This window comes from Hylobates moloch, unplaced genomic scaffold, assembly GCF_009828535.3.
Source record: "Hylobates moloch isolate HMO894 unplaced genomic scaffold, HMol_V3 SCAFFOLD_19, whole genome shotgun sequence".
NCBI lineage: Eukaryota > Metazoa > Chordata > Mammalia > Primates > Hylobatidae > Hylobates > Hylobates moloch.
The window spans coordinates 3,781,564-3,804,963 of record NW_026652294.1 but is presented as its reverse complement, the minus strand read 5'-3'; the positions used below and the strand labels follow the sequence as shown (position 1 = coordinate 3,804,963).

Genomic DNA, 23,400 nt, shown 5'->3' with positions numbered 1-23,400 from the left:
TGTCGAGGATCCTAGTGTACTGACAGAAACAAAACTCCGTAAGGCCTGAACCACATGGCCTCCTGCAGAGGAAGTGGCTCCAGGTGGCTCTTTCCTATATAAACTGTGATGACATTAGCAGCACAGGGTGAGTAAAACCACCTCAGCTCCTCTGGCCACAGCTGCTACCATGGCAGCCCACTGCTGGGACCGGAAGAAGGTCAATACACAGCCCATCCTGGAGGGAAGCAAGGAATATAAGCACCAGGTAAACCAAGGTGGTCCCTAGGGCTTTCTCAGGGGGCTGGCAAAGCATGCTAGGCTTCTCTCCTAGTACATACGAGGCTGGTGGGCTGCCCTGGACATACAGGCAAACTCTATGGTCCAAGGGACAACATCACATGCCACCTGGGACCCTGCTAGTCCTTACTCAGAACCTGAATTACACCAAAAGTAACTTGTGCTCATCTATTTGTTGTCATCTTAAGAAGTCTAATACAAGTACGACACTTTCAGGACTTACAGGTAAATCTATCAAGAAATGTGTTTGCCAAAGATATTATCAAGTAATCCACATCTGAAAAACAATAGTTTCTTATAAATTTTTTTAAAATTATTTTTTGCCCTTTATAATTCATTTTATATTTATGTAGGATATGGTAAACAGAAAAAGTACAAATGGTTTTCTTTCCTTACACATTTATAAATAAATAGGCAGGCTGGGTATGGTGGCACATGCCTGTAATCCCAGCACTTTGGGAGGCCTAGGCACGAGGATCACTTGAGACCAGGGTTGGAGATCAACCTGGGCAACGTAGCAAGACCCTCATTTCTACAGAAAATTAAAAAATCATGCCAATGCCTGTAATCTCGGCTGCTTAGGAGGATCCCTTGAGTCCAGGAGTTCAAGGCTGCATTAAATAATGACTGTGCCACTGCATTCCAGCCTAGGCGATAGAGTGACTCTGTTTCTGAGAATAAATAAATAAATAGATAGCAGAAGAAAAGCCAAAATGCAGCTTATGTATCTAATTTTGGTTTTTTATGTAACCTTGATCAGGTAGCCTATTTAATTATTAAAATACTGCTCTATAATTAAAATTCTTATTTGTTTCAAATGTACAAATACTGTCAAAATACTAATGCTTATTAGAGCAAAATTTCCAGGAGATGGAAGCAACCTTTTCTAGATAAATATTCAAATATCTAACATCTTTATTTACCTAACACAGCATAATTAACTTGGAATTTAGAAATAGTATCTAGTAATGATAAAAATAAATAAATAAAAGATTCAATATCCAATGATTAATCGTTTGTTTCAACTAGCTTTGGCAAATATAAAAATACACACACACAACAGTCACACTATTTTTTTGTTGGAGCTACAGGGCTAGCTTTTAAGTCCCTATTAAAAGGTACACTGAGGCCCGGCATGATGGCTCACACGTGGCTCACACCTGTAATCCTAACACTTTGGGAGGCAGAGGCAGGAGGATTAACTGAGGTCAGGAGTTTGAGACCAGCCTGCCCAACATGAAGAAACCGCATCTCTACTAAAAATACAAAAAAATTAGCCAGGAGTGGTGGCTGGTGCCTGTAATCCCAGCTACTCAGGAGGATGAGGCAGGAGAATCACTTGAACCCTGGAGGCGGAGGTTACATTGAGCCGAGATTGCACCACTGCACTCCAGCCTGGGTGACAAAGCAAGACTCCATCTCAAAAAAAAAAAAAAAAAAGGATACACTGATACATACTCTAAAAGTTTATATACATAATTGCAATTTTGAAAAAGATGATATTATATCAAAATTACCTAAAATGATTTTGTCCTTTTGGAAGGAGAAATACAATACTCCTGAGTCTGACTGATGAGCATTTTACCTGAGCTTCAAAACCAAACCTACCCTGGAAGGCACACAATTACTTCTCAAAGTATTTTAACTTACTCTGTGGCACATAATAACAAACAAAAAAACACATTTTTTTACAACATAATATAGGCACACAATTCTAAAAAACTCAAATTTTCTAAGAAGGTTTACATTAGGAAGTCTCATTCCCACTTTGTCCTACCGTCTCCACTAACCACTTTGATTAGGTTCAAATGTATTCTTCTAGTAATGCTTTAGGTAAATATAAGCAGATACAAACTTAAACGCTCACTACACCCCCTTTTACAATGAAGAAACTTTTAATTTCCTGAAGACTTACCTGAAGATCAGATTCAATCAGAAAAATGCCCAATGCAATCACTGCATCTCTCCGTCTTTCATCTAACTGGAAGATCCCATGGAAATCCACTGGACACATGCAAAGAAGCTTTTGGACCTAGAAAATGAGACCCCCCAAAAACAGCTCTACAAAATAGAAAACCACATTCAAAATAAAGCAAGCTGAGTGCAGTGTCACATGCCTGTAGTACCAGCTATTCAGGAGGCTGAGGTGGGAGGATAACTTGAGTTGGGAGTTTGAGACTAGCCTGGCCAACATAGTGAGACCCCATCTCTTAAATAAATAAAAATAAAAAATAGGCCAGGTGCCGTGGCTCACACCTGTAATCTCAACCCTTTGGGAGGCCAAAACAGGTGGATCACCTGAGGTCAGGAGTTCAAGACCAGCCTGGCCAACATGGTGAAACCCCGTCTCTATTAAAAATACAAAAATTAGCCAGGCGTGGTGGCGCGCACCTATCATCCCAGCTACTTGGGAGGCTGAGGCAGAAGAATCACTTGAACCCAGGAAACAGAGGTTGCAGTGAGCCAAGATCGTGCCACTGCACTCCAGCCTGGGTGACACAGCAAGACTCTGTCTCAAAAACAAACAAACAAACAAACAAAAACACTACCATAAACCCCAAAGAGTCCATGTAACCAGTAAGTCATAATTTTTTTTCAGTTAAAAGATCACAGGACATCTCCAGCTGCTGAAACGATTGTACACATGCCCCTCAAAACACATAAACTCTGAGTAATATGAGCTGAAGGTTAAAACTGTGTATACTCAGAGGGGGTAAGACACAATGGCTAAAGTTTACATTTTGGTGTTAGGAGAGTCTAAGTGGGTGTCCCCACACCTTGACCACGAAGAGGTTACCCAAGCCAACCTGCAGTAACGATGCCTCATTGACTCTTTTAAAACTCAAATGCATGGCCGGGAGCGGTGGCTCACGCCTGTAATCCCAGCACTTTGGTAGGCCGAGGCAGGCAGATCACGAGGTCAGAAGTTTGAGACCAGCTTGGCCAATACGGTGAAACTCCGTCTCTACTAAAAATACAAAATATAGCCAGGCATGGTGGCGAGCACCTGTAATCCCAGCTACTCAGGAGGCTGAGGCGGGAGAATTGCTTGAACCCAGAAGGCAGAGGTTGCAGAGAGCCGAGATGGCGCCACTGCACTCTCCAGCCTGGGCGACAGAGCAAGACTCCCTCTCAAAAAAAAAAAAAAAAATCAAATGTGTAAAGCAGTTGGGACTGAGCACAGCACATAGTAAGTGCTCAATAAACATTATCTATTGTTACTGGATATGCTATAATAGTGGCTAGTGGAAGGCAAAAGCAGGCAATGAGATTCAAAGAATGCTGATTAATGAGTCAACACTGAAGCACAGGGAAGAATTGGCCCTATCAAAGCCTGTGTACTTCGCTCTGTCCTGTGCAATACTTTATCAATACCCTGCACTAAAACACAGAAGATACACTCCACTACAAACCTGACAGATGAAACTAATGTGCTAGAAGACAGCACGGAGACTTGAAAACCCGTCAAAATTGGCATAACATCATTATTTCTCCAACAATAGTGCCTGAAAGACAACTTTTGATAATGTGATCAGGGAGGGCCTCTCTAAGATGGTTCCTTAAATTGGGATCTGATCAAGAAGGAAGCCAGGACAAATAAGGAAAGGCTGCTGCTGCAGCAGCACAGTGGAAAAGAGGAAGCAAGGAGGCCCAGGAGTTCAGGTCCAGGCAGAGAAGGTCCCCAGAGGGTCCCACAGGCCAGGTCAGAAGCCTGAATTGTACCCTAATAACAAACACATGGAGGCCTTAGGGCATCAAGTTTAGAATTGAAGTCTAGAAGAATCCCTCTGGCTGATGCACAGAAAATGGATTTTGGAGGACAAGAGTGAAAACAGAGACAGGTGAGGAGACCCCTGCAGCAGCTGAGGCAAAGATGTTAGCACGGTAGCAATCGACGAGTAGAGACAGAAACAGACCAGTTCAGGGTATGTTTTGGAGCAAGAGTTAACTGGACTTGATGATGGACAGGATATGGAAGCAAGGGAGAAATTACTTTAGTTGCCTCTTTACCACACTAGAAAGTATCCAGGCCAGGTGCAAGGCTTATGCCTGTAATCCCAGCACTTTGGAAGGCCGAGGCAGGAGCATCACTTGAGCCCAGGAGTTTGAGACCAGCCTGGGCAACATAGTAAGACCCTGTCTCTACAAAAAAATAACAAAATTAATCAGCTATTGTCAGAGGCGTGTGAACCAGAGCAACTGCATCCTGAATAGGGGCTGGGTAAAATGAGGCTGAGACCTACTGGGCTACATTCCCAGACAGTTCAGGCATTCTAAGTCACAGGGTGAGACAGGAAGTCAACACAAGATACAAGTCATAAAGACCTTGCTGATGAAACAGGCTGCAGTAAAGAAGCCAGCTAAAACCCACCAAAACCAAGATGTCTGGTCTCGAACTCCTTATCTCAGGTTATCCGCCCACCTCGGCCTCCCAGAGCACTGAGATTACAGGCATGAGCCACCGCACCCAGCCACCAAGGCTTTCTTTTTTACATAAAGCATAAGAATGGATTTCCTCTCTCAGGCCAGGTGCCCTGGGTTGGGCTCTAACAATATCCCAGGATCAGAATTCAGCATCATCAACACAGTTTAGCCATACTGCCAGTGCAGCTGTCACCCCACCCAGTAGAAAGAACTGAAGGCAGCATTTTTTACCATCCTCAATTCCTCTGGACTGCCAGGGCCTCCTCTCCTTCAAATGCCCAGAGGGGCTCTGGGGTACTCTGACTCCAGACCCTCCTCTCCTATCCCCACTCAACTAAAAACATTTAAATAGAAATAATCTGTGACCCTTCAGAAATTACTTTAAAAGCTAGGCATAGCTTTAAATGTGAAGTGAAGATACCAAAAAGAACAACTCAGAGATCCATGTAATGATTCCATGATTTATGCACTACACTGGCATGGTAGGCAGAATAATGGCACCTCAAAGATGTCCACACCCTCAATCCCCTGGAACCTGTGAATATGTTACTTTACATGGCAAAAGAGACCTTCCAGATCTAATTAAATTAAGAACCTTGAAATGGAGGGATTATCCTGGATTATTTAGATAGGCCCAGGGCAATCACAAAGGTCATTAAAAGTAGAAGAGAGAGGCAGACGAGGGAGTCAGAGTGATGTGAGATGGAGGCTTGGCCAACCATTGCTCCCTTTGAAGATGAAGGAAGGGACCAGGAATCAAGGAATGTGGGCAGCTCTAGGAGCTGTAAAAGGCTTGGAAATGATGGCTGGGTGCGGTGGCTCATACCTGTAATCCCGGCACTTGGGAGGCTGAAGTGGGTGGATCACTTGAGGTTAGGAGTTCAAGACCAGCCTAGCCAACATTGTGAACCCCCATCTCTATTAAAAATACAAAAATTAGCCAGGCATGGTGGCAGGCCCCATGGCAGGTGCCTGTAGTCCCAGCTACTCGGGATGCTGAGGCAGGAGAATTGCTTGAACCCAGGAGGCAGAGGTTGCAGTGAGCTGAGATTGTGCCACTGCACTCCAGCCTGGGCAACAGAACAAGACTCCATCTCAATATATATATATATTTTTAAAAAAATGAAAAAGGCTTGGAAATGAGTTCTCCCCTAGGGTCTCTAAAAAGATACACAGCCCTGCCATCACCTTGATTTCAGTCCACTGAAACATAGGTTGGGTTTCTAATCTACAGAACTGTAAAATTATAAACGTGTGTTATTCTAACAACAAGTCTGTGGCAATTTATTTACAGCAGTAATGGGAAACTAATGTAATTGGTCACAGGTAATTAAACAAAACTCAAAGCCTATTGGACTGCCTATCAAGAAAAGTACCAAACTGAGTAATCAAATTACAGGCAATAGGCTGGGCACGGTGGCTCACACCTGTAATCCCAGCACTTTGGGAGGTCGAGGTGGGCGGATCACATGAGGCCAGGAGTTTGAGACTATCCTGGCCAACATGGCAAAACTCCATCTGCACTAAAAATACAAAAATCAGCAGGGTGTGGTAGCCTGGGCCTATAATCCCAGCTACTCGGGAGGCTGAGGCACAAGAATTGCTTGAACCCAGGAGCCGGAGATAGCAGTGAGCCGAGATTGTGCCACTGCACTCTCCAGCCTGGGCCACAGAGCAAGACTCTGTCTCAAAAAAAAAAAAAAAAAAAAAGGCCAGGCGCGGTGGCTCACGCCTCAAAGTAATCCCAGCACTTTGGGAAGCTGAGGCGGGCGGATCACGAGGTCAGGAGATGGAGACCACAGTGAAACCCCGTCTCTACTAAAAATACAAAAAATTAGCCAGGTGTGGCGGCATGCACCTGTAGTCCCAGCTACTTGGGAGGCTGAGGCAGGAGAATGGCGTGAACCTGGGAGGCGGAGCTTGTAGCGAGCCAAGATTGTGCCACTGTACTCCAGCCTGGGCGACAGAGTGAGATTCCATCTAAAAAAAAAAATAATAATTACAGACAATATTTATTTCCTTCTTTATTCTTTTCTGTATTTCCCATATTTTCTATAAAAAATATTGATAACTTTAGAATCAGAAAAAAATACGGCCAGGCATGGTGGCTTATGCCTGTAATCCCAGCAATTTGGGAGGCTGAGGCAGGAGGGCTGCTTGAGCCCAGGAGTTCAAGACCAGGCTGGGAAACATGGCAAGACCCTGTCTCTACAAAAAATTGAAAAATTAGCCAGGCACGGTGGCATGCCCCTGTAGTCCTAGATGCTCAGGAGGCCGAGGAGGGAAGATTGCTAGAGGATCGCTTGAGCCTGGCAGGTTGAGGCTGCAGTGAGCTGTGATCACACTACTACACTCCAGCTTGGGTGGCAAAGCAAGACCCTATCTCCAAACAAAAAAAGAAAAAAAAGAAAAAGAAAAGAAATACAGAATATACCCAAGTTCATGTGCTCCACTGATATGCTTACCTGAACTGCAGGCCTAAGGATCACTGACAACTCCCAAACATATGAAGAAGTGTAGGTATAGGGCCAGGAGAGGTTGCACAGATGCAACCAGCAAGCGTTCACTTTCAGGCAGGCCATGTGTTATCCTATTCCTGTTTTACAGGTTAGGCAACTAGGTCCCGATAAGTTAAGTGCACCTGAGGCAACAGGCTCCTAACTAGACCTTCCTTCTCATTTTGTCTCTTCCTACTCCAATATTTCCACTTCTGGTTCATATACCTTCAATGGTTCCCCATTGCCCAATTAACACTCAGTGCACACTCCCAGCCCCAAAACTTCTCATAAACCCAGGCTGCTATGTATCAACTCTCATTTCTCCCTGCCTGGCCTTTTCCATGGTTTTGACCCATCTGAAACATTTTGTCCAACCTGCCCTATCTCCCCTATAAAAATTCAACCCATCCTTCCAAGATCCATCTCAACTGTCTCAAGCCTCTCAAACATTTTCCAGACCCCAGCAACTTGACATAATATCCCATCATACCTCTCAATAGCTCACATAGAACTCTGTATTTCTCAAGATAATTACCTTCCTGATATCTTACAGTTACTTGTATACTTATCCTCTCACTGCAGAGAGGACTGTGACCTCCTCATCACTCCACTGCACCCTACACATTTCAGAATTTTAACAACTACTTAGTGGAACTAAAGCGGCCAAGGTCACAGACATTTGATAAGGTGAGGAGGAAAGAAAAGAGGTACAGGGCTACTAGAAAGCAGGGTTTAACTACACTGTGATACTTGTCATATAGTCAGTACCAGGCACAGTGCTGGCATGCAGTTGACGCTGAACAAGTATCTGCTGCCTCACTGAATGAATGGAGGGACGGATGGAAGAACTCTCAAATGAAGTAATATATAAGGTACAGTCACTCACTCACAAGTGTTACAATCCAGCAGGAGTTACAAAACTAATAAAAATGATACAACTAGCAAATAACACAAGTCAGAAACTAAATGACAGAGGGCCCTGAAAGCCTGGAGCAAAATGCTCTTGGAAACTGGGATCTTATTAGAAAGATATCTGAAGACTTGAACCTGGGTCCTATAGAAATCGTCACACCCAGTTCTGGTGGGTGCCATTCTCCAAATAATGACAGCTAACACATATTGAACATTTATAATGTGTTCATCTATATTATCTTATTTAATCCTCACAATAGCTCATTAGGTAGCTATTATTAATCATCCCCCTTTTACATATGATGAAACAGACACAGAGAGGTCAAAGTCCTAATGCAGGATAAAGCATTAACCCTATAGTCTTTGAAAAAATGAAAAGAAAAATAACATCAAATGGCTTTTCAGAATCAGAATTTTACAATAAACTAGCAAGTTGTTTGTTTTTAGGGGTCTTAGGGGGAGTGGGTCATTATAAAAAGTCATTAAGCCCAAAATCTGACCACGATGGCCAGGGTTATTCCCATTTACAAAAAGGATCCAGAGGGGTTTTGCCCACCACTTTCAAAAGGTTAAGTCAATGGACCACAGAGAGGCAACAGATATGACTGACTTAGGCTTTGATAAGAACTCTTGGCAATACTTTAACCCAAGGATATTAAAAGACAGATATCTCAAAGATGTGAATTTTGACTGCCAAGGTAAGGAAATGCTAAACCAAGGAGAAAATAAGTCTGGATGACTGGGCAGAAAACTGCAGATGAGAATCAACCATAACAGAGGGTATTTGTAAGGTATTTAGGTCAAAATAAAGCTACAATAATAGCATTATAAAAGTTGGATAATTAAATGATTTTTTTTAAAAGAGTACTACTTGTTATTTAAAACCTCTGGGAACAGTCTTTTTGGAGAAACAAAATTCCCTGAGAACAAAAGACTAAAATTTAAGTATTAATGGTATATTTTTCTGTTAAAACCATTTGTAATTGTCTTTCTCAAATGTACTGTCCCCTCAGACAAAAAATACTGAACATAAGCTGATACTTTCAAAGTGACTCAGAGCTATCATGATAAAGGTGACCGTGACATGATACACATGGACCTACAAATGTAAATGGAACAGCACCTGCTCCTACAAGCACCCTGGATCAGAGTTTCATTAGAAATGCACTTTTGAGCTGAGTGCGGTGGGAAGTGCCTATAATCTCAGCTGCTTGGGAAGCTGAGGTGGAAGTACTGCTTGAGCCTAGGAGTTAGAGGCTGTAGTAAGCTATGATCGTGCCACTGCACTCCAGCCTGGGCAACAGAGCAGAATCCTGTCTCCAAAAATACAAAATAAAAAAGATGCTCTTTGGTCATCTGTAGACAGATTCATGACCTTCTAACAAACAAATTCAGCAAGGTTACAGGACACAAGATTAAGATATGAAAATCAGCCGGGCGCCATGGCTCACGCCTGTAATCCCAAAACTTTGGGAGGCTGAGGCGGGTGGATCACGAGGTCAGGAGATCGAGACCATCCTGACCAACATGGTGAAACCCTGCCTCTACTAAAAAAAAATACATAAAAATTAGCCAGGCTTGGTGGCGGGTGCCTGTAGTCCCAGCTACTCAGGAGGCTGAGGCAGGAGAATGGCATGAACCAGGGAAGCGGAGCTTGCAGTGAGCCGAGATCGCGTCACTGCACTCCAGCCTGGGCGACAGAACAAGACTCCGTCTCAAAAAAAAAAAAAAAAAAAAAAGAAAATCAATTGTATTTCTACAAAGCAGCAATGAGCAAATTAAGAAAACTATTCCATGATTAATTTTACGTTATATGAACTTTATCTCAATTATTAAAAAAAATACACAGGAACAGAAAACCAAATACTGCACGTTCTCAATTATAAGTGGGAGCTGAATGATGAGAACACATGAACACACAGTGGGGGGGAACAACGCACGCTGGGGCCTGTGAGATGGGGGAGGGAGAATATTAGGAAGAATAGCTGTCAGGCACAGTGGCCCACGCCTGTAATCCCAGCACTTTGGGACGCCAAGGCGGGTGGATCACTTGAGATCAGGAGTTCAAGATCAGCCTGGTCAATATGGTGAAACCCCATCTCTACTAAAAATACAAAAATTAGCCAGGCGTGGTGGCGAGCGTCTGTAGTCCCAGCTAATCAGGAGGCTGAGGCAAGAGAATCGCTAGAACCTGGGAGGCAGAGGTTGCAGTGAACTGAGATCACCCCAGTGCATTCCAGCCTGGGCAATAGTGCAGGCTCAAAAAAAAAAAAAAAAAAAAAAAAGTAATAGCTAATGGATGCTGGGCTTAATATGCAGGTGATGAGATGATCTGTGCAGCAAACCACCATGGCACACATTTAACAAACCTGCACATCCTGCACATGAACCTAAAATAAAAGTTGAAGAAAAATGAATAAATAAAAATGTAAAAAGCAAAACAACTGTAATAATCCCAGCACTTTGGGACGCCAAGGCAGGAGGATCGCCTGAACCCAGGAGTTTGAGACCAGTCTGGGCAACATAGTTGAGTCTCTACGAAAAATTTTAGAAATTAGCCAGGAGGCTGAGTGCAGTGGCTCACGCCTGTAATCTCAACACTTTGGGAGGCTGAGGCGGGTGGATCGCTTGAGCCCAGGAATTCAAGATCAGCCTGGGGTACATGGTGAAACCCGAGACCAACCTGGAGTACATGGTGAAACCCAGTTTCTACAAAAACTAGCCAGGCCATGGTGGCTTGTGCCTGTAGTCCCAGCTACTTTGGAGACTGAGGTGGGAGGACTGCTTAAGCCTGGGAGGTCCAAGCTATAGTAAGCTGTGATAATACCACTGCAAACCACTGTTCTCCAGCCTGAGTGATAGTGAGACCCTGTTTCAAAAAAAAAAAAAAAAAGGTAGAACAATTGCATTTAAAATAGCATCAAAAAGAAAAAGTACTTATGAATAAAAACAAAAGAAGCGCAAAACTAAGAAACATTACAACATTGCTAAAAGTAAAGAAAACCTAAATAGATGGAAAGACATCCCATGTTCATAGATCAAAACAGTTACTATTGTTTAGATGGCAATACAGGCCAAGCACAGTGGCTCACACCTATAATCCCAGAACTTTGGGCGGCCAAGGTGGGTGGATCACCTGAGGTCAAGAGTTCGAGACCAGCCTGGCCAATATGGCAAAACTCTCTCTACTAAAAATACAAAAATTAGCCGGGCATGGTTGTGCAAACCTGTAGTCCCAGCTACCTGGGAGGCAGAGGCAGGAGAACTGCTTGAACCCGGGAGGCAGAGGTTGCAGTGAGCTGAGATTGTGCCACTGCACTCCAGCCTGGGTGACAGAGTGAGACTCCGTCTCAAAAAAAAAAGGACAATACAGCAACACAGTCCAAACTAACCTACAAATTCAACACCATCCCTATCAAAACCCTAGGTGAGTTCTTTGCAGAAACTAACAAACTAACCCTAAAATTACCATGGTAATTCAAGGGACCCAGAATAACAAAAACAATCTTGAAAAGGAAGGACAAAGTTGGAGGACTCATTCTTCCCAATTTCAAAACTTGCTACAAAGCTAAAGTAATCAAGACAGTATACTAGCCAGCATCAGGAAAGACATACAGACCAAATAAACCCTCACACTTACAGTCAACTGACTTTTGACAAGGGTTCCAGGACTCCTCAATGGAAAAAAGAATAGTCTTTCCAAGAAATCGTGCTGAGACAACTGGATATTCACATGCAAAAGAATGAAACTGGACCCCCATCTCATATCACATGAAAACTTAACTCAAAACGGATCAAAAACTCAAATTTAAGAGCTAAACTATAAAACTGCTAACAAAAAACACAGGTGTAAGTCTTTGTGACCTTGGAACTAGACAATGGTTTCTTAGATACAACACCAAAAGCACAAGGGACAAAAGAAAAAAAATGACAAAATGGACATAATCAAAATTTAAAACTTTTGTGCTTCAAAGAACACCATGAAGAAAGTAAAAAAGCCCACAGAATGGGAGAAAATATTTGCAAATCATATATCTTATTAAGAAACTTGTATCTAAAATAAAGAACTATTACAACTTAATTGGAAAAAATACTACAATTTAAAATTGGGCAAAGGATCTGAATAGATATATCTCCAAAGGAGATCTACAAATACCCAAAAAGAGTGGGTGTTCTAGGATAGAATAGGCTGGCTCAACATCATTAACTATCAGGCAAATGCATATCAACAACAGAATAATAAAATCCCACTTCACATCCACTAGGATGGCTATAATTGGAAAGACAGACAATACAGAGTGTTGGTGACAATGTAAAGAAAACAAGCCCTCTGTACACCGTTGGTGGGAATGTAAATGATGTAGCAACTTTGGAAAACAGTCTGGAGTTCCTCTAAAGGTTAAACCTAGAGTTACTGTATGGCCCAGCAATTCCACATCTAGTTAAAAGACCCAAGAGAAATGAAAATATGTCTAAAGAAACACTTGTACATGAATTTCCATAGCAGCATTATTTATCATAGTCAAAATGTAGCAAACATCCACCTACTAATGAATAGATAAAATATGGTATATGCATAGAAATATTATTCAGTAATAAAAATGAAGTAATGAGATGCTACAACATGGATGAACCTTGAAAATATGCCAAGTAAAAGAAACCATCTTTTCTCACGCCTGTAATCCCAGCACTTTGGGAGGCCGAGGCAGGTGGATCACAAGGTCAGGAGATCCAGACCACCCTGGCTAACACGGTGAAACCCTGTCTCTACTAAAAATACAAAAAATTAGCTGGGCGCGGTGGCGGGCACCTGTAGTCCCAGCTACTCGGGAGGCTGAGGCAGGAGAATGGCGTGAACCTGGGAGGCGGAGCTTACAGTGAGCAGAGATCATGCCACTGCACTCTAGCCTGGGCGACAGAGAGAAACTCTGTCTCAAAAAAAGAAAAAGAAAAAGAAAAAGAAACCATCACAAAAAACCACATCTTATATAATTCTATTTCTATAAAATGTTCAGAATAAATCTACAGAGACAGAAAGTAAACTAGTGGTTGTCTAGGGACGGGGCTGGTAGGGCTGGAGGGTAACAGCAAGGTTTCTTTTGAGGGCAATGAAAATGACCTAAAATTGATCATGGTGATGGATGGACAACTCTGTGAATACACTAAATATGATGAATTGTACATTTTAAATGGGTAAATTTTGTGGTATGTGAATTATATCCCAAGAAAGCACTATTGAAAAACCTAGCCTCTGAAGGATCAAATTAAACCACAAGCAACTGCCTACCAGAACAAAGCCCAACATTCCCTAAAGTAAGACAACAAAAATCTAAACACTCAGGCCAGGCACGGTGGCTCGCCTGTTAACACCAGCACTTTGGGAGGCTGAGGCGGGTGGATCACTTGAGGCCAGGAGTTCAAGACTAGCTTGGAACCCTGTCTCTACTAAAATACAAAAAATTAGCTGACGGTGGTGGCGCATGCTGAAGGAGTCCCCATAGGTCCCTGGGACTATAAATACTCATTAAAAAAAAAATTTTTTTTTTTTTTTTTGAGACGGTGTCTTGCTCTGTCACCCAGGCTGGAGTGCAGCGGTGTGATCTTGGCTCACTGCAAGCTCCGCCTCCCAGGTTCATGCCATTCTCCTGCCTCAGCCTCCCCAGTAGCTGGGACTACAGGCCACCACGCCCAGCTAATTTTTTGTATTTTTAGTAGAGACGGGGTTTCACCGTGTTAGCCAGGATGGTCTGGATTTCCTGACCTCGTGATCCGCCCACGTCAGCCTCCCAAAGTGCTGGGATTACAGGTGTGAGCCACCACGCCCAGCCTACTAAAATTTTTTAAAATTTTGGCTGGGTACAGTGACTCATGCCTATAATCTCAGCACTTTGAGAGGCTGAGATGAGTGGATCACTTGAGCCCACGGTTTGAGATAAGCCTGGGCAAGATAGTAAGACCCCATCTCTAAAAAAAATTTTGTTTTTTTACTTAGCCAGGTACGATGTGCGCACCTGTAGTCCCAACTACTTGGGAGGCTGAGGTAGGAGGATCCCTCAAACCCAGGAATTCAAGGTGGTAGTAAGTTATGATCATGCCACTGCACTCCAGCCTGAGTGAAAAAGCAAAACTGTCTCCCGAAAAATGTAATTTCTATTTTAAAAAATGTCTAGGCCAGGCACAGTGGCTCATGCCTATAATCCCAGCACTTTGCGAGGCCGAAGTGGGCAGATGGCTTGAGCCCTGGAATCTGACACCAGCTTGGGCAACACAGTGAGACCCTATCTCTATTTTTTTTTAATGTCTATTTATCCACCCCTCTAACACCAGGGCCTAGCACAGTGCCTACAACACAGCAAATCCCCAAAGATTTATCATATGAATGGATGGTGCCATCTTTTGCTTTCATAATAGTATAGCCTTGGTTATCATTTTGTGTGTGTGTGTGAAGGAGTCTTGCTCTGTCGCCAGGCTGGAGTGCCCTGGTGCAATCTCAGCTCAACGCACCACCTCCTGGGTTCAAGCAATTATCCTGTCTTAGCCTCCCAAGTAGCTGGGCTTACAGGCGCACACCACCATGCCCTGTTAATTTTTGTATTTTTAGTAGAGACAGGGTTGCGCCATGTTGGCCAGGCTGGTCTCAAACTCCTGACCTCAGGTGATCTGCCTGCCTCGGCCTCCCAAAGTGCTGGGATTACAGGCGTGAGCCACTGTGCCCGGCAGCGTTGGTTATCCTGAATCCAGGCTTCCAGACCAGCTTTAAACACAGAAAAACATTCAGGAAAAGAGAATGGCTTCTGCAGCAGAGACAGAGCCTCTCAGGACTCAATAAACAAATGCAAGTGAGACCTGAGGATTTCTGCCTCAACTCTGTATTTATTTGTCAGTTTACCACACAAATGAAAGTAGTGTTCTGGCCAACTTGGCAATGCTCATGAAAGGCCAAGCTTTTCTCCAGCATGCCAACATATACAACAGAAACCAATACAAACATAAAAATATAAATAAGCCATCCTGGCTAACACGGTGAAACCCTGTCTCTACTAAAAATACAAAAAATTAGCCGGGCGTGGTGGTGGGCGCCTGTAGTCCCAGCTACTCGGGAGGCTGAGGCAGGAGAATGGCGTGAACCCGGGAGGCAGAGCTTGCAGTGAGCAGAGATCATGCCACTGCACTCCAGCCTGGGTGACAGAGAAAGACTCCGTCTCAAAAAGTAAATAAATAAATAAACAAATAAGGAATCAGGAAGATAAAATGCATAAATTTCAGCAACTGATGTCAATGATGGAAATAGCTGCTGGTGGGAAAGATTAGAGGCAACCACATCTCCAATGAGTGCAAACTGCAAACACAGACAGCAGAAAAGAGAATCCGCAGTAAGGAGTGAGAAATAGAACATTTCTGCCCCCTGGGGAGGCAAACAGCTAGTGACATAGGAGGGCACTGAGGGAAGGCTACGTGAAGACAGAGGAAGAAAGTGGCCTCGGAAGAAATCAACATTGCTGACACCTTCATCTTGAACTTCTAGTTTCCAGAATGAGGAGGAAATATATCTGTGTTGTTTAAGCCAGTCTGTTGTTATGGCAGCCTAGCAAACTAACAGTTAATATGGCATGTTTACAGGTAAAGATTTTTTCTTCTTCCAATTTCTTCTTAAAATATTTTAGAGTTGATTTAATAATAATGATTCTGGCAACACGTATACCCTCCGCCGACCCTCATTCTCTCTCTCCTCTCACGCTATGGATGGCTCTTCTTAACACAGCCTTACAAAGGAAAGGGAAAGAGGATGGGAAATTCTCGGCTTCATGATACTGAAAAAACGCCAACACTATGATTTTTACTCCAAGGCAGACCACTCTATAGTACAGACTGAATATCCATGAACTCCAGAAAGCCCACTACCCTAAGCACCAAGCCACATATTCTCCCCACTACAGATTAGAATTAACTCATCTTATGGAGCACATATGTCCACCAAGGAGGGTTCAGCCTGTTCCTAATGCCACAGTGCCATTTAAATACCAGATCAGGCTGGGTGCAGCAAATCCCAGCACTTTGGGCAGCCAAGGCAAGAGAATCACTTGAGCCCAGAAATTTGAGACCAGCCTGGGCAAAATGGTGAGACCCTGTCTCTATTTTCTTTCAAAAATCAGATCAATAGTTAGCTGCGACACCTCAGGATTCTGGCATTCTAATTGAAGAAACAAAGAGAACATTTTAGGACATGGAAAAAGGGCTCTGATCAAAGCCTCCTGAGGGTGGGGAGAGGAATAAAAGGACAAGGAATGCTGTCTACTTTGCAGCTCTGCCCATGACTCTCGGTATCCCAGGATCGAGGGTCCACTGGTTTAATACAGGCCTACAGAGGAGAGACACAAACAGGCCACTGAACTTCCCTGACAGAGAAAGATTAACCAGGCAGGGCCAGGAGGAAGATTGGTAGGGGTGGCTCAGCAACATTCTAAAGACAGGTGAGAACCAGGAAAGCAGAACAAGACTAGTGGGCAGATAGAAATCGGGAAGGAGGAGTCTGGAAGCCAATTGTATATGGAGATCCCAATGTGGAAAAGCCTCACTTTCTTTCTTGTCTATTTTTTTCTTATCTTTCTCCCAGAGGGAGAGGGCTGAGGACTGGGTAGGACTTGGTTCAAAGGGCTTCACAGAGTGTCCTCTGAGATGGGTTCCAATCCTGGGGGTGGGACCCCAGTCTAAAGCACAGCCTAGCAGGAAAAGCTCAAAGCTCAGCTATGGATCAGAACAGATGCTCAAGGGTCTTGGCTTTGGCTATGGGAACATGGCAGGAGTCTAGTCACCAGACCTGAAATATGAGAGTAGATGGGATCTTGGTCAGGTTGGAGTAGCTCACACCTGTAATCCCAGCACTTTGGGAGGCGAAGGCAGGAGGATCTCTTAAGCCCTGGAATTTGAGACCAGCTTGGGCAAGATAGTGAGACCCCCATCTCTATTTAAAAAAAAAAAAAAAAAAGTAGATGGGATTTATGGGATTTCATTGGTTTATTAAAGGAATGAGAAAAAAAAAGAGTAGATGGGAGACTTGTAGCAAGGCTGACTTGCTGTTCACCTGAGCAATCAAATTAACACTGCTTCTGATTTACCTGGCCTAGCACATGCCAAGGAACAGCAGGAGCTCAATAAATGTTTTCCAAAAGTAATTTTTGATTTTTTTTTTTTAGACGGATTCTCCCTTTGTCGCCCAAGCCAGAATGCAGTAGTGAGATCTCAGCTCACTGCAACCTCTGCCTCCTGGGTTCGAGTGATTCTCTGGCCTCAGCCTCCTGAGTAGCCGGGATTACAGGCGTCCGCCACCACGTCCGGCTATTTTTAGTAGAGACGGGGTTTCATCATGTTGGCCAGGCTGGTCTCGAACTCCTGACCTCAAGCGATCAGGCTGCCTCAGCCTCCCAAAGTGCTGGGATTACGGGCATGAGTCACTGCGCCCAGCCTAAGGTAATTTTTTTTTTTAAGTAAAGTCACAGAGCAGTAATAGGCTTGGTTTCACAGACTGGGATTAGAGTGAGTGACTAGAGTAAGTAAACACAACTGTGGCATGTAGAAAGACAAAGGTAGGGAAGGTTATGTCATTAATGTACCTCAAGTGTCACTAAAACCATGTCAGGGCTGCCTGAGTTACCAATGTCTGAGCTGAGATGTGAGGTCTGGTTCTGCAAACTTAGCCTTCACCAGGTCAACCCTATCTAGATCAAGCCCCACGCAGTCCTCCAATCTCTCAGGAAGAAAGAAGAGAAAAAAATAGAAGCAAAGAGAAAGGGAAGAGGGAAGAGAGAAGGGGAGGGATTGGGTTTTAAACACTCATCTCCCCCCATAAGTCTCCATCTTTATTATCTCAGGTGCGTACTCTAAAATTCCTTTACTCTTAAGAACAAGAAACTTGGCGGGGCGTGGTGGCTCATGCCTGCAATCCCAGCACTTTGGGAGGCCGAGGTGGGTGGATCACCTGAGGTCAGGAGTTTGAGACCAGCCTGGCCAACATGGCAAAACCCCATCTCTACTAAAAATACAAAAATTAGCCGGGTGTGGTGGCAGGTGCCTGTAGTCCCAGCTACTCGGGAGGCTGAGGCAGGAGAATCGCTTGAATCCGGGAGGTGGAGGTTGCAGTGAACCGAGATCACGCCATTGCACTCCAGCCTGGGCAACAAGAGTGAAACTGTCTCAAAAAAAAAAAAAAAAGAACAAGAAACTTTTCTTTGGGAATGCTAAGGGCTTTTTGTCAATTGCTTTAAAATAGAGGAATGTAGTAAAATATTATAGGACTACATATTTTATATATATACATTTTTATTATACTTTAAGTTCAAGGGTACATGTGCACAACGTGCAGGTTTGTTACATATGTATACAGGTGCCAGGGACTACATATTAACAATGATCCCTAGGATAATCAAGTCATAAGATCTTAGATAAGGATAAGAGGAATTCACATATATCTAATGGGGTCAGCCACTTACAGAAGCCTCCTCTATGAAATAAGTTGCTTCAGGGGTCCCCAGACTGCCCACATGTATATAGTTGTACTCATGGCTAAATTTTTTACAGTGAATGGATATCTGCAATAGGAAAGGACCTCAAGTGTCACTAAAAGCATGTCAGGGCTGCCTGTAGAAACCCATGCACAGGCTTCCTTATGTTCTCTCCCTCCTGTGAGGATATACATCAAGCTTGCTCCTTGCTACAGCAGCAAACAATTCAATACATGTGTGCAGTTTGTACCCAGGAAAGTCCATTAGAGAATCAGCACCCCAAGTTTTTAATTTATGCACCACCAGCCTAGCCATCAGATTCCCAGAAGGAAAGCAGGTATTCAACATAAATCACAGTTTGTAAAAAGGATCTAGGCATAGTGAACCATCTTTATTACTAATAGTTACAGGATTGAGGAAAGCATTCAAGTGCCTATTTCCCAGATGCCAGCCAAAGGCCAATCTCGTAAGCAGGCTCTTGTAAAAACAGCAGCTCCAGAGCTGCTCTATTCACTCTTCTTCACAGAAGTGATTAGTAATGGCCAGGCACAGTGGTCCATGCCTGTAATCCCAGCACTTTGGGAGACCGAGGCGGGCGGATCACTTGAGGTCAGGAGTTCAAGACCAGCCTGGCCAATAGGGTGAAACCCTGTCTCTACTAAATACTAAACCCCGTCTCTACTAAATACTAAAAAATTTGCCCGGTGTGGTGGCACGTGCCTGTAGTCCCAGCTACTCAGGAGGCTAAGGTGGAAAAATAGCTTGAACCTGGGAGGCGAGGTTGCAGTGAGCCAAGATCTCACCACTGCGCTCCAGCCTGGGCAACAGAGCGAGACTCCCTCTCAAAAAAAACAAAAGTGATTGGTAAATGTTGCCAATGAGACTGAAGTACTTCCTAAAGTAAGTGGCATTAGGGAGCTGCCAACCTGTGGCTATGGTTGTGTTCCTTGTAAAACATAATCTTTTTTTTTTTTTTTTTTTTTTTTGAGACAGTTTCGCTCTTGTCACCCAGGCTGAAGTGCAATGGCGCAATCTTGGCTCACTGCAACCTCCGCCTCTCAGGTTCAAGCGATTCTCCTGCCTCAGCCTCCCAAGTAGCTGGGATTACAGGCATGTGCCACCACGCCTGGCTAATTTTGTATTTTTAGTAGAGACAGGGTTTCACCATGTTGGCCAGGCTGGTCTCGAACTCCGACCTCAAGTGATCTGCCTGTCTCAGCCTCCCAAAGTGCTAGGATTACAGGCATGAGCCACCACGCCCCGCCATAAAATATAATCTTGACAACTGAAGCAGTTATTACTACAAAGCTAAGAATGTTGCAATTACAGAATGTTCTCGTGACTAGAGAACATGGCTGAAGAAGCACATTGAGCTCAAGGTGCCCTTTCCTGAGTTACTGAGTGGAAAGGGTGCTAACACTGCTGGAGCTGCAGGACCAGCTTCTTAAAGATCATCCAATTCCCTGCATTCTCTTCTCTATCCTCCCAGAACCCAGCAATCAGACATAAGATATACTTGTTGGCTCTCCTGCTAAGAAGCGAATATGCTGACTAGCTAGCATGAGTTTGATTCAATAAAACAGCACTATATTCCATTAGTCAGACTATCTAATGATAACAGTGATCATACATTAAGTACCCACGTGCCTTTTCGTTGATCTTCACAATACTCCCATGAAGTACTATCTTGCACTTGACAGAAGATAGCAAAGTATCAGAGAAGGGAACTGACCTGTCTAGAGTCACACTAGTGAAAGCAAGTGATACAGGATTTAAATTCAGAGGTCCCATTTTCCAAACTCATGTCTTTTCCACTGCATTGTACTCCCTCTTTAGCTAGAAGTCAGGTTAGCACCAATCTGCCAGGACCTCGTCACCCTGAAGGTGCGTGATAAAATCAAATATGAGAACCGACAAGGCCAAGGACCAGGTAACTCTGCCAAAACTGCCTAAAACAGCCTTTCAGCTTCATCCATCAGCAGAGAGCCACAAAACCACTCCCAACTGCAGCAGGCTGGTCTCCGGTCACCACTGTCTTATCTTGTCGGAAAACATCCTCTTTCCATCTGCCAAAAAGTTGAGTGGGAAAATAATTCCATCCTTTCAGAGCCAAACACTGTGCTGAGTCTCATCACACACTGGTAGGCAAAGAAAGTTGACATTTACTGCTCACCCACTCTGTGCCTAGCCCCGTGCAAGATGCTTTATGCCAGAACTCATTTAATTCTCAAGAACAACCTCATTTTACAGGTAAGGATACAGAGGCTCTAAGAGTTAATTTACCCAAGAGGACACGGTAAGTGCCAGTGCAGGGAACAAATTTAGGTCTGACTCTAAAATCTGTCTCTTTCCAGATCTCAAGGCACAACACTGAGTTGCCTTTCACCTTTCTCCCAAGATGAGGACTGCTCTGGCATGACTTCACCTTTTTCTTCTGAAGCAATTCCGAGTTCACTTCTCTGCCCACTGACAGTTCACTCTCCCTTCCCTGCCACTGTCCCTTCTGCAAACGCACAATCTTTTACCCAACCTAACGCCCCCAGCCTCGTAGAATAACACTGCGCAGCTGGTTTACAGTCAGAAAGCACTTTCAACACAGTGTTTCGTCTCCTGTGTTGGGGGAGCAGATAAAAGCATCCCCATTTTACGAGAAAGGCATCTTCCCAAGGTCGCGGAATAAAAAGCAGGTGAAATCGGGAGCAGAGCCCCAGGTCTTGACCCCTGGTCCTCGGCTCATCCCACTACTTCTCACTGACGACCACGATCCAGCCTCCACCCCCGCGATGTCACAAGATGCTCCCTGGGCCAGCAGCTCACATCCCCCACCCCCATCCCACGACCACCCACCTGCAGCGGCCCTGCAGGCCCCGCCGACCCCTCCCCCACGGTCCCTCTCTCTTCACCAGCCCCTCCCTCTGGGGCCTCCTTCCCCCATTAAATCCCTCCGCTCAGGCGCCTCCTGCCGCACAGGCTGCCGGGGAGCCCAGCCTCGGCCTCCCACAGACCCTCGTCCCGCCTCCACGCTTCGTTACCCCAGCCTCCTCCTGTCAGCCCGCGGCCCAGCCCGCCGACGTTACCTTCTCCAAGGATGCTGGTCTCTGCACAGCCAGGGAGCGAGCCAGTGACAGGACCGTGTTGAAATAGAAACCCCGCGAGGCGCTGGAGCCGGAGCCGGAGCCGGAGCCGGAGCAGCCGCCGCTGCCTCCGCCTCCCCGGGCCGGGGCCACAGCCATCACCTCACGCGCCGCGGGGCTGCCCGCCAGCTCCCCGCTCCGGGCCCGCGAGCGCCCGACTTCAGGGCGCAGGCGTAGGCGCATCCGGCTTTCCCGCCACGTGACCTCTCAGTTGCCCACACCAGATAGGGCGTGGCTGCGGGGCGGGCCCACCGCTGCAGGGGAGAGAGGGGATGGACAGTAGGCTGCGGTTGCGCGCGCCGGACCTGGGCCCCCCCAGCCGACCTGCGCGATGGTCGGCTCCGAGGGCGGGGCCACATGCGCGCGACGCGCGGAAGGAGTTCGCGCGACGACTTCGGGGTCGGCGGGCGGGGCGAGGGCCTGGACGGCGGCGGCAGCGGCGCTCTTCCTTCTCCTTTCCAGACCCATAGCCGCGCCGGCACCATGTCAGCTTACCCTAAAAGCTACAATCCGTTCGACGACGACGGGGAGGAAGAAGGCGCCCGGCCAGCCCCTTGGAGGGACGCCCGAGACCTCCCCGACGGGCCCGACGCGCCCGCAGACAGGCAGCAGTACTTGCGGCAGGAGGTCCTCCGCAGGGCTGAGGCCACGGCCGCTAGCACCAGCAGGTCCCTGGCCCTCATGTACGAGTCCGAGAAGGTTGGGGTCGCCTCTTCCGAGGTGAGCCTGGGGCAGGGCTGGTGTCGACCCGCTGGTCTCTGCGTTGTCAAACAGAGACGAGAAATGTTTTGCTCGCAATCTTTTGAGAATTCTCAAGTTGCCTAGCATAGATTCTTGCACCTTAGTGACTCGATGGTGGTAATAATCTGTTAACTATGTAAAGGTATGTGCATCTGGAGTACTTGAAGAGGGCAGTTTACCCCAGAAATCTTCGTTAGCTATTAGTCTGCTTCGTTGATTTTTTTTTTCTTACGCCTAGCTCACGGGGTAACGCCAGATCATTTTCTGTCCAGGTGAGTAAAAATTCTGAACAGCAGGTCCTAGGTTTGGGAAATGGAGAGTCCGTTTCTTCGACATTATTTCCTGTGCAAAAGTCTGGCACAGGGTTTCGGCCATTCCTTCCGGAGTGAGCCAGAAAGAGAGGACTATGTGCCTGCGAGTGTCAGGTGATACCCCGAAGCATCAGGGCAAGTGATCCACGAGTTCTCGCATCATTGACCACATCTCCACCTAACCAATAGAGGTATTGAAGTCCCTTCAACCCAGACAGCTGCCGAGTTGACCAAAGCCTGGGTTTGGTTGAGTCCAGGGTCTTACCTTTACTTCCCAAGTCCTAGACACATAGTGTGCGGGTTAACAGTCTATTGCTCCAACTCATCTTCATCAGTTCTTCCCATCCTTAGATTTCAGAGAGTAGTACCTTCAATAACAATTATTCTGGCCGAGCGCGGTGACTCACGCCTGTAATCCCAGCACTTTGGGAGGCCTAGGCGGTCGGATCGCCTGAGCTCAGGAGTTCGAGACCCGCCTGGGCAACATGGTGAAACCCTGTCTCCACTAAAATTAAAAAAAAAAAAAAAAAATTAGCCGGATGTGGCGGTGCGCCTGTAGTCGCAGCTACTCAGGAGGCTGAGGTAGGAGAATCACTTGAAC

At 45.4% G+C, this 23,400-nt stretch overlaps 2 protein-coding genes across 4 annotated transcripts in view; one reads left to right on the top strand and one right to left on the bottom strand.

The window, feature by feature from the left end:
• The window catches only part of PI4KA (phosphatidylinositol 4-kinase alpha), a 150,230-nt gene extending 128,298 nt beyond the window's left edge, over positions 1–21,932 (bottom strand). The window contains exons 1-2 of one of the 2 annotated variants that reach the window (XM_032139259.2): positions 21,691–21,932; positions 2,195–2,311 (exon numbers count right to left, since the gene is read on the bottom strand). In XM_032139259.2, the coding sequence (XP_031995150.2) occupies positions 2,195–2,311; positions 21,691–21,930 (357 nt within the window). In that variant the 5' untranslated portion in view covers positions 21,931–21,932. The remainder of the gene's footprint in view (positions 1–2,194; positions 2,312–21,690) is intronic. The other variant, XM_032139260.2, reaches the window with a different exon arrangement.
• Positions 21,933–22,154: 222 nt separating this feature from the next.
• Positions 22,155–23,400, top strand: part of SNAP29 (synaptosome associated protein 29) — a 25,380-nt gene continuing 24,134 nt past the window's right edge. For both annotated transcript variants that reach the window (XM_058431825.1, XM_032139258.2), the window contains exon 1: positions 22,155–22,467. In XM_058431825.1, the coding sequence (XP_058287808.1) occupies positions 22,231–22,467 (237 nt within the window). In that variant the 5' untranslated portion in view covers positions 22,155–22,230. The remainder of the gene's footprint in view (positions 22,468–23,400) is intronic.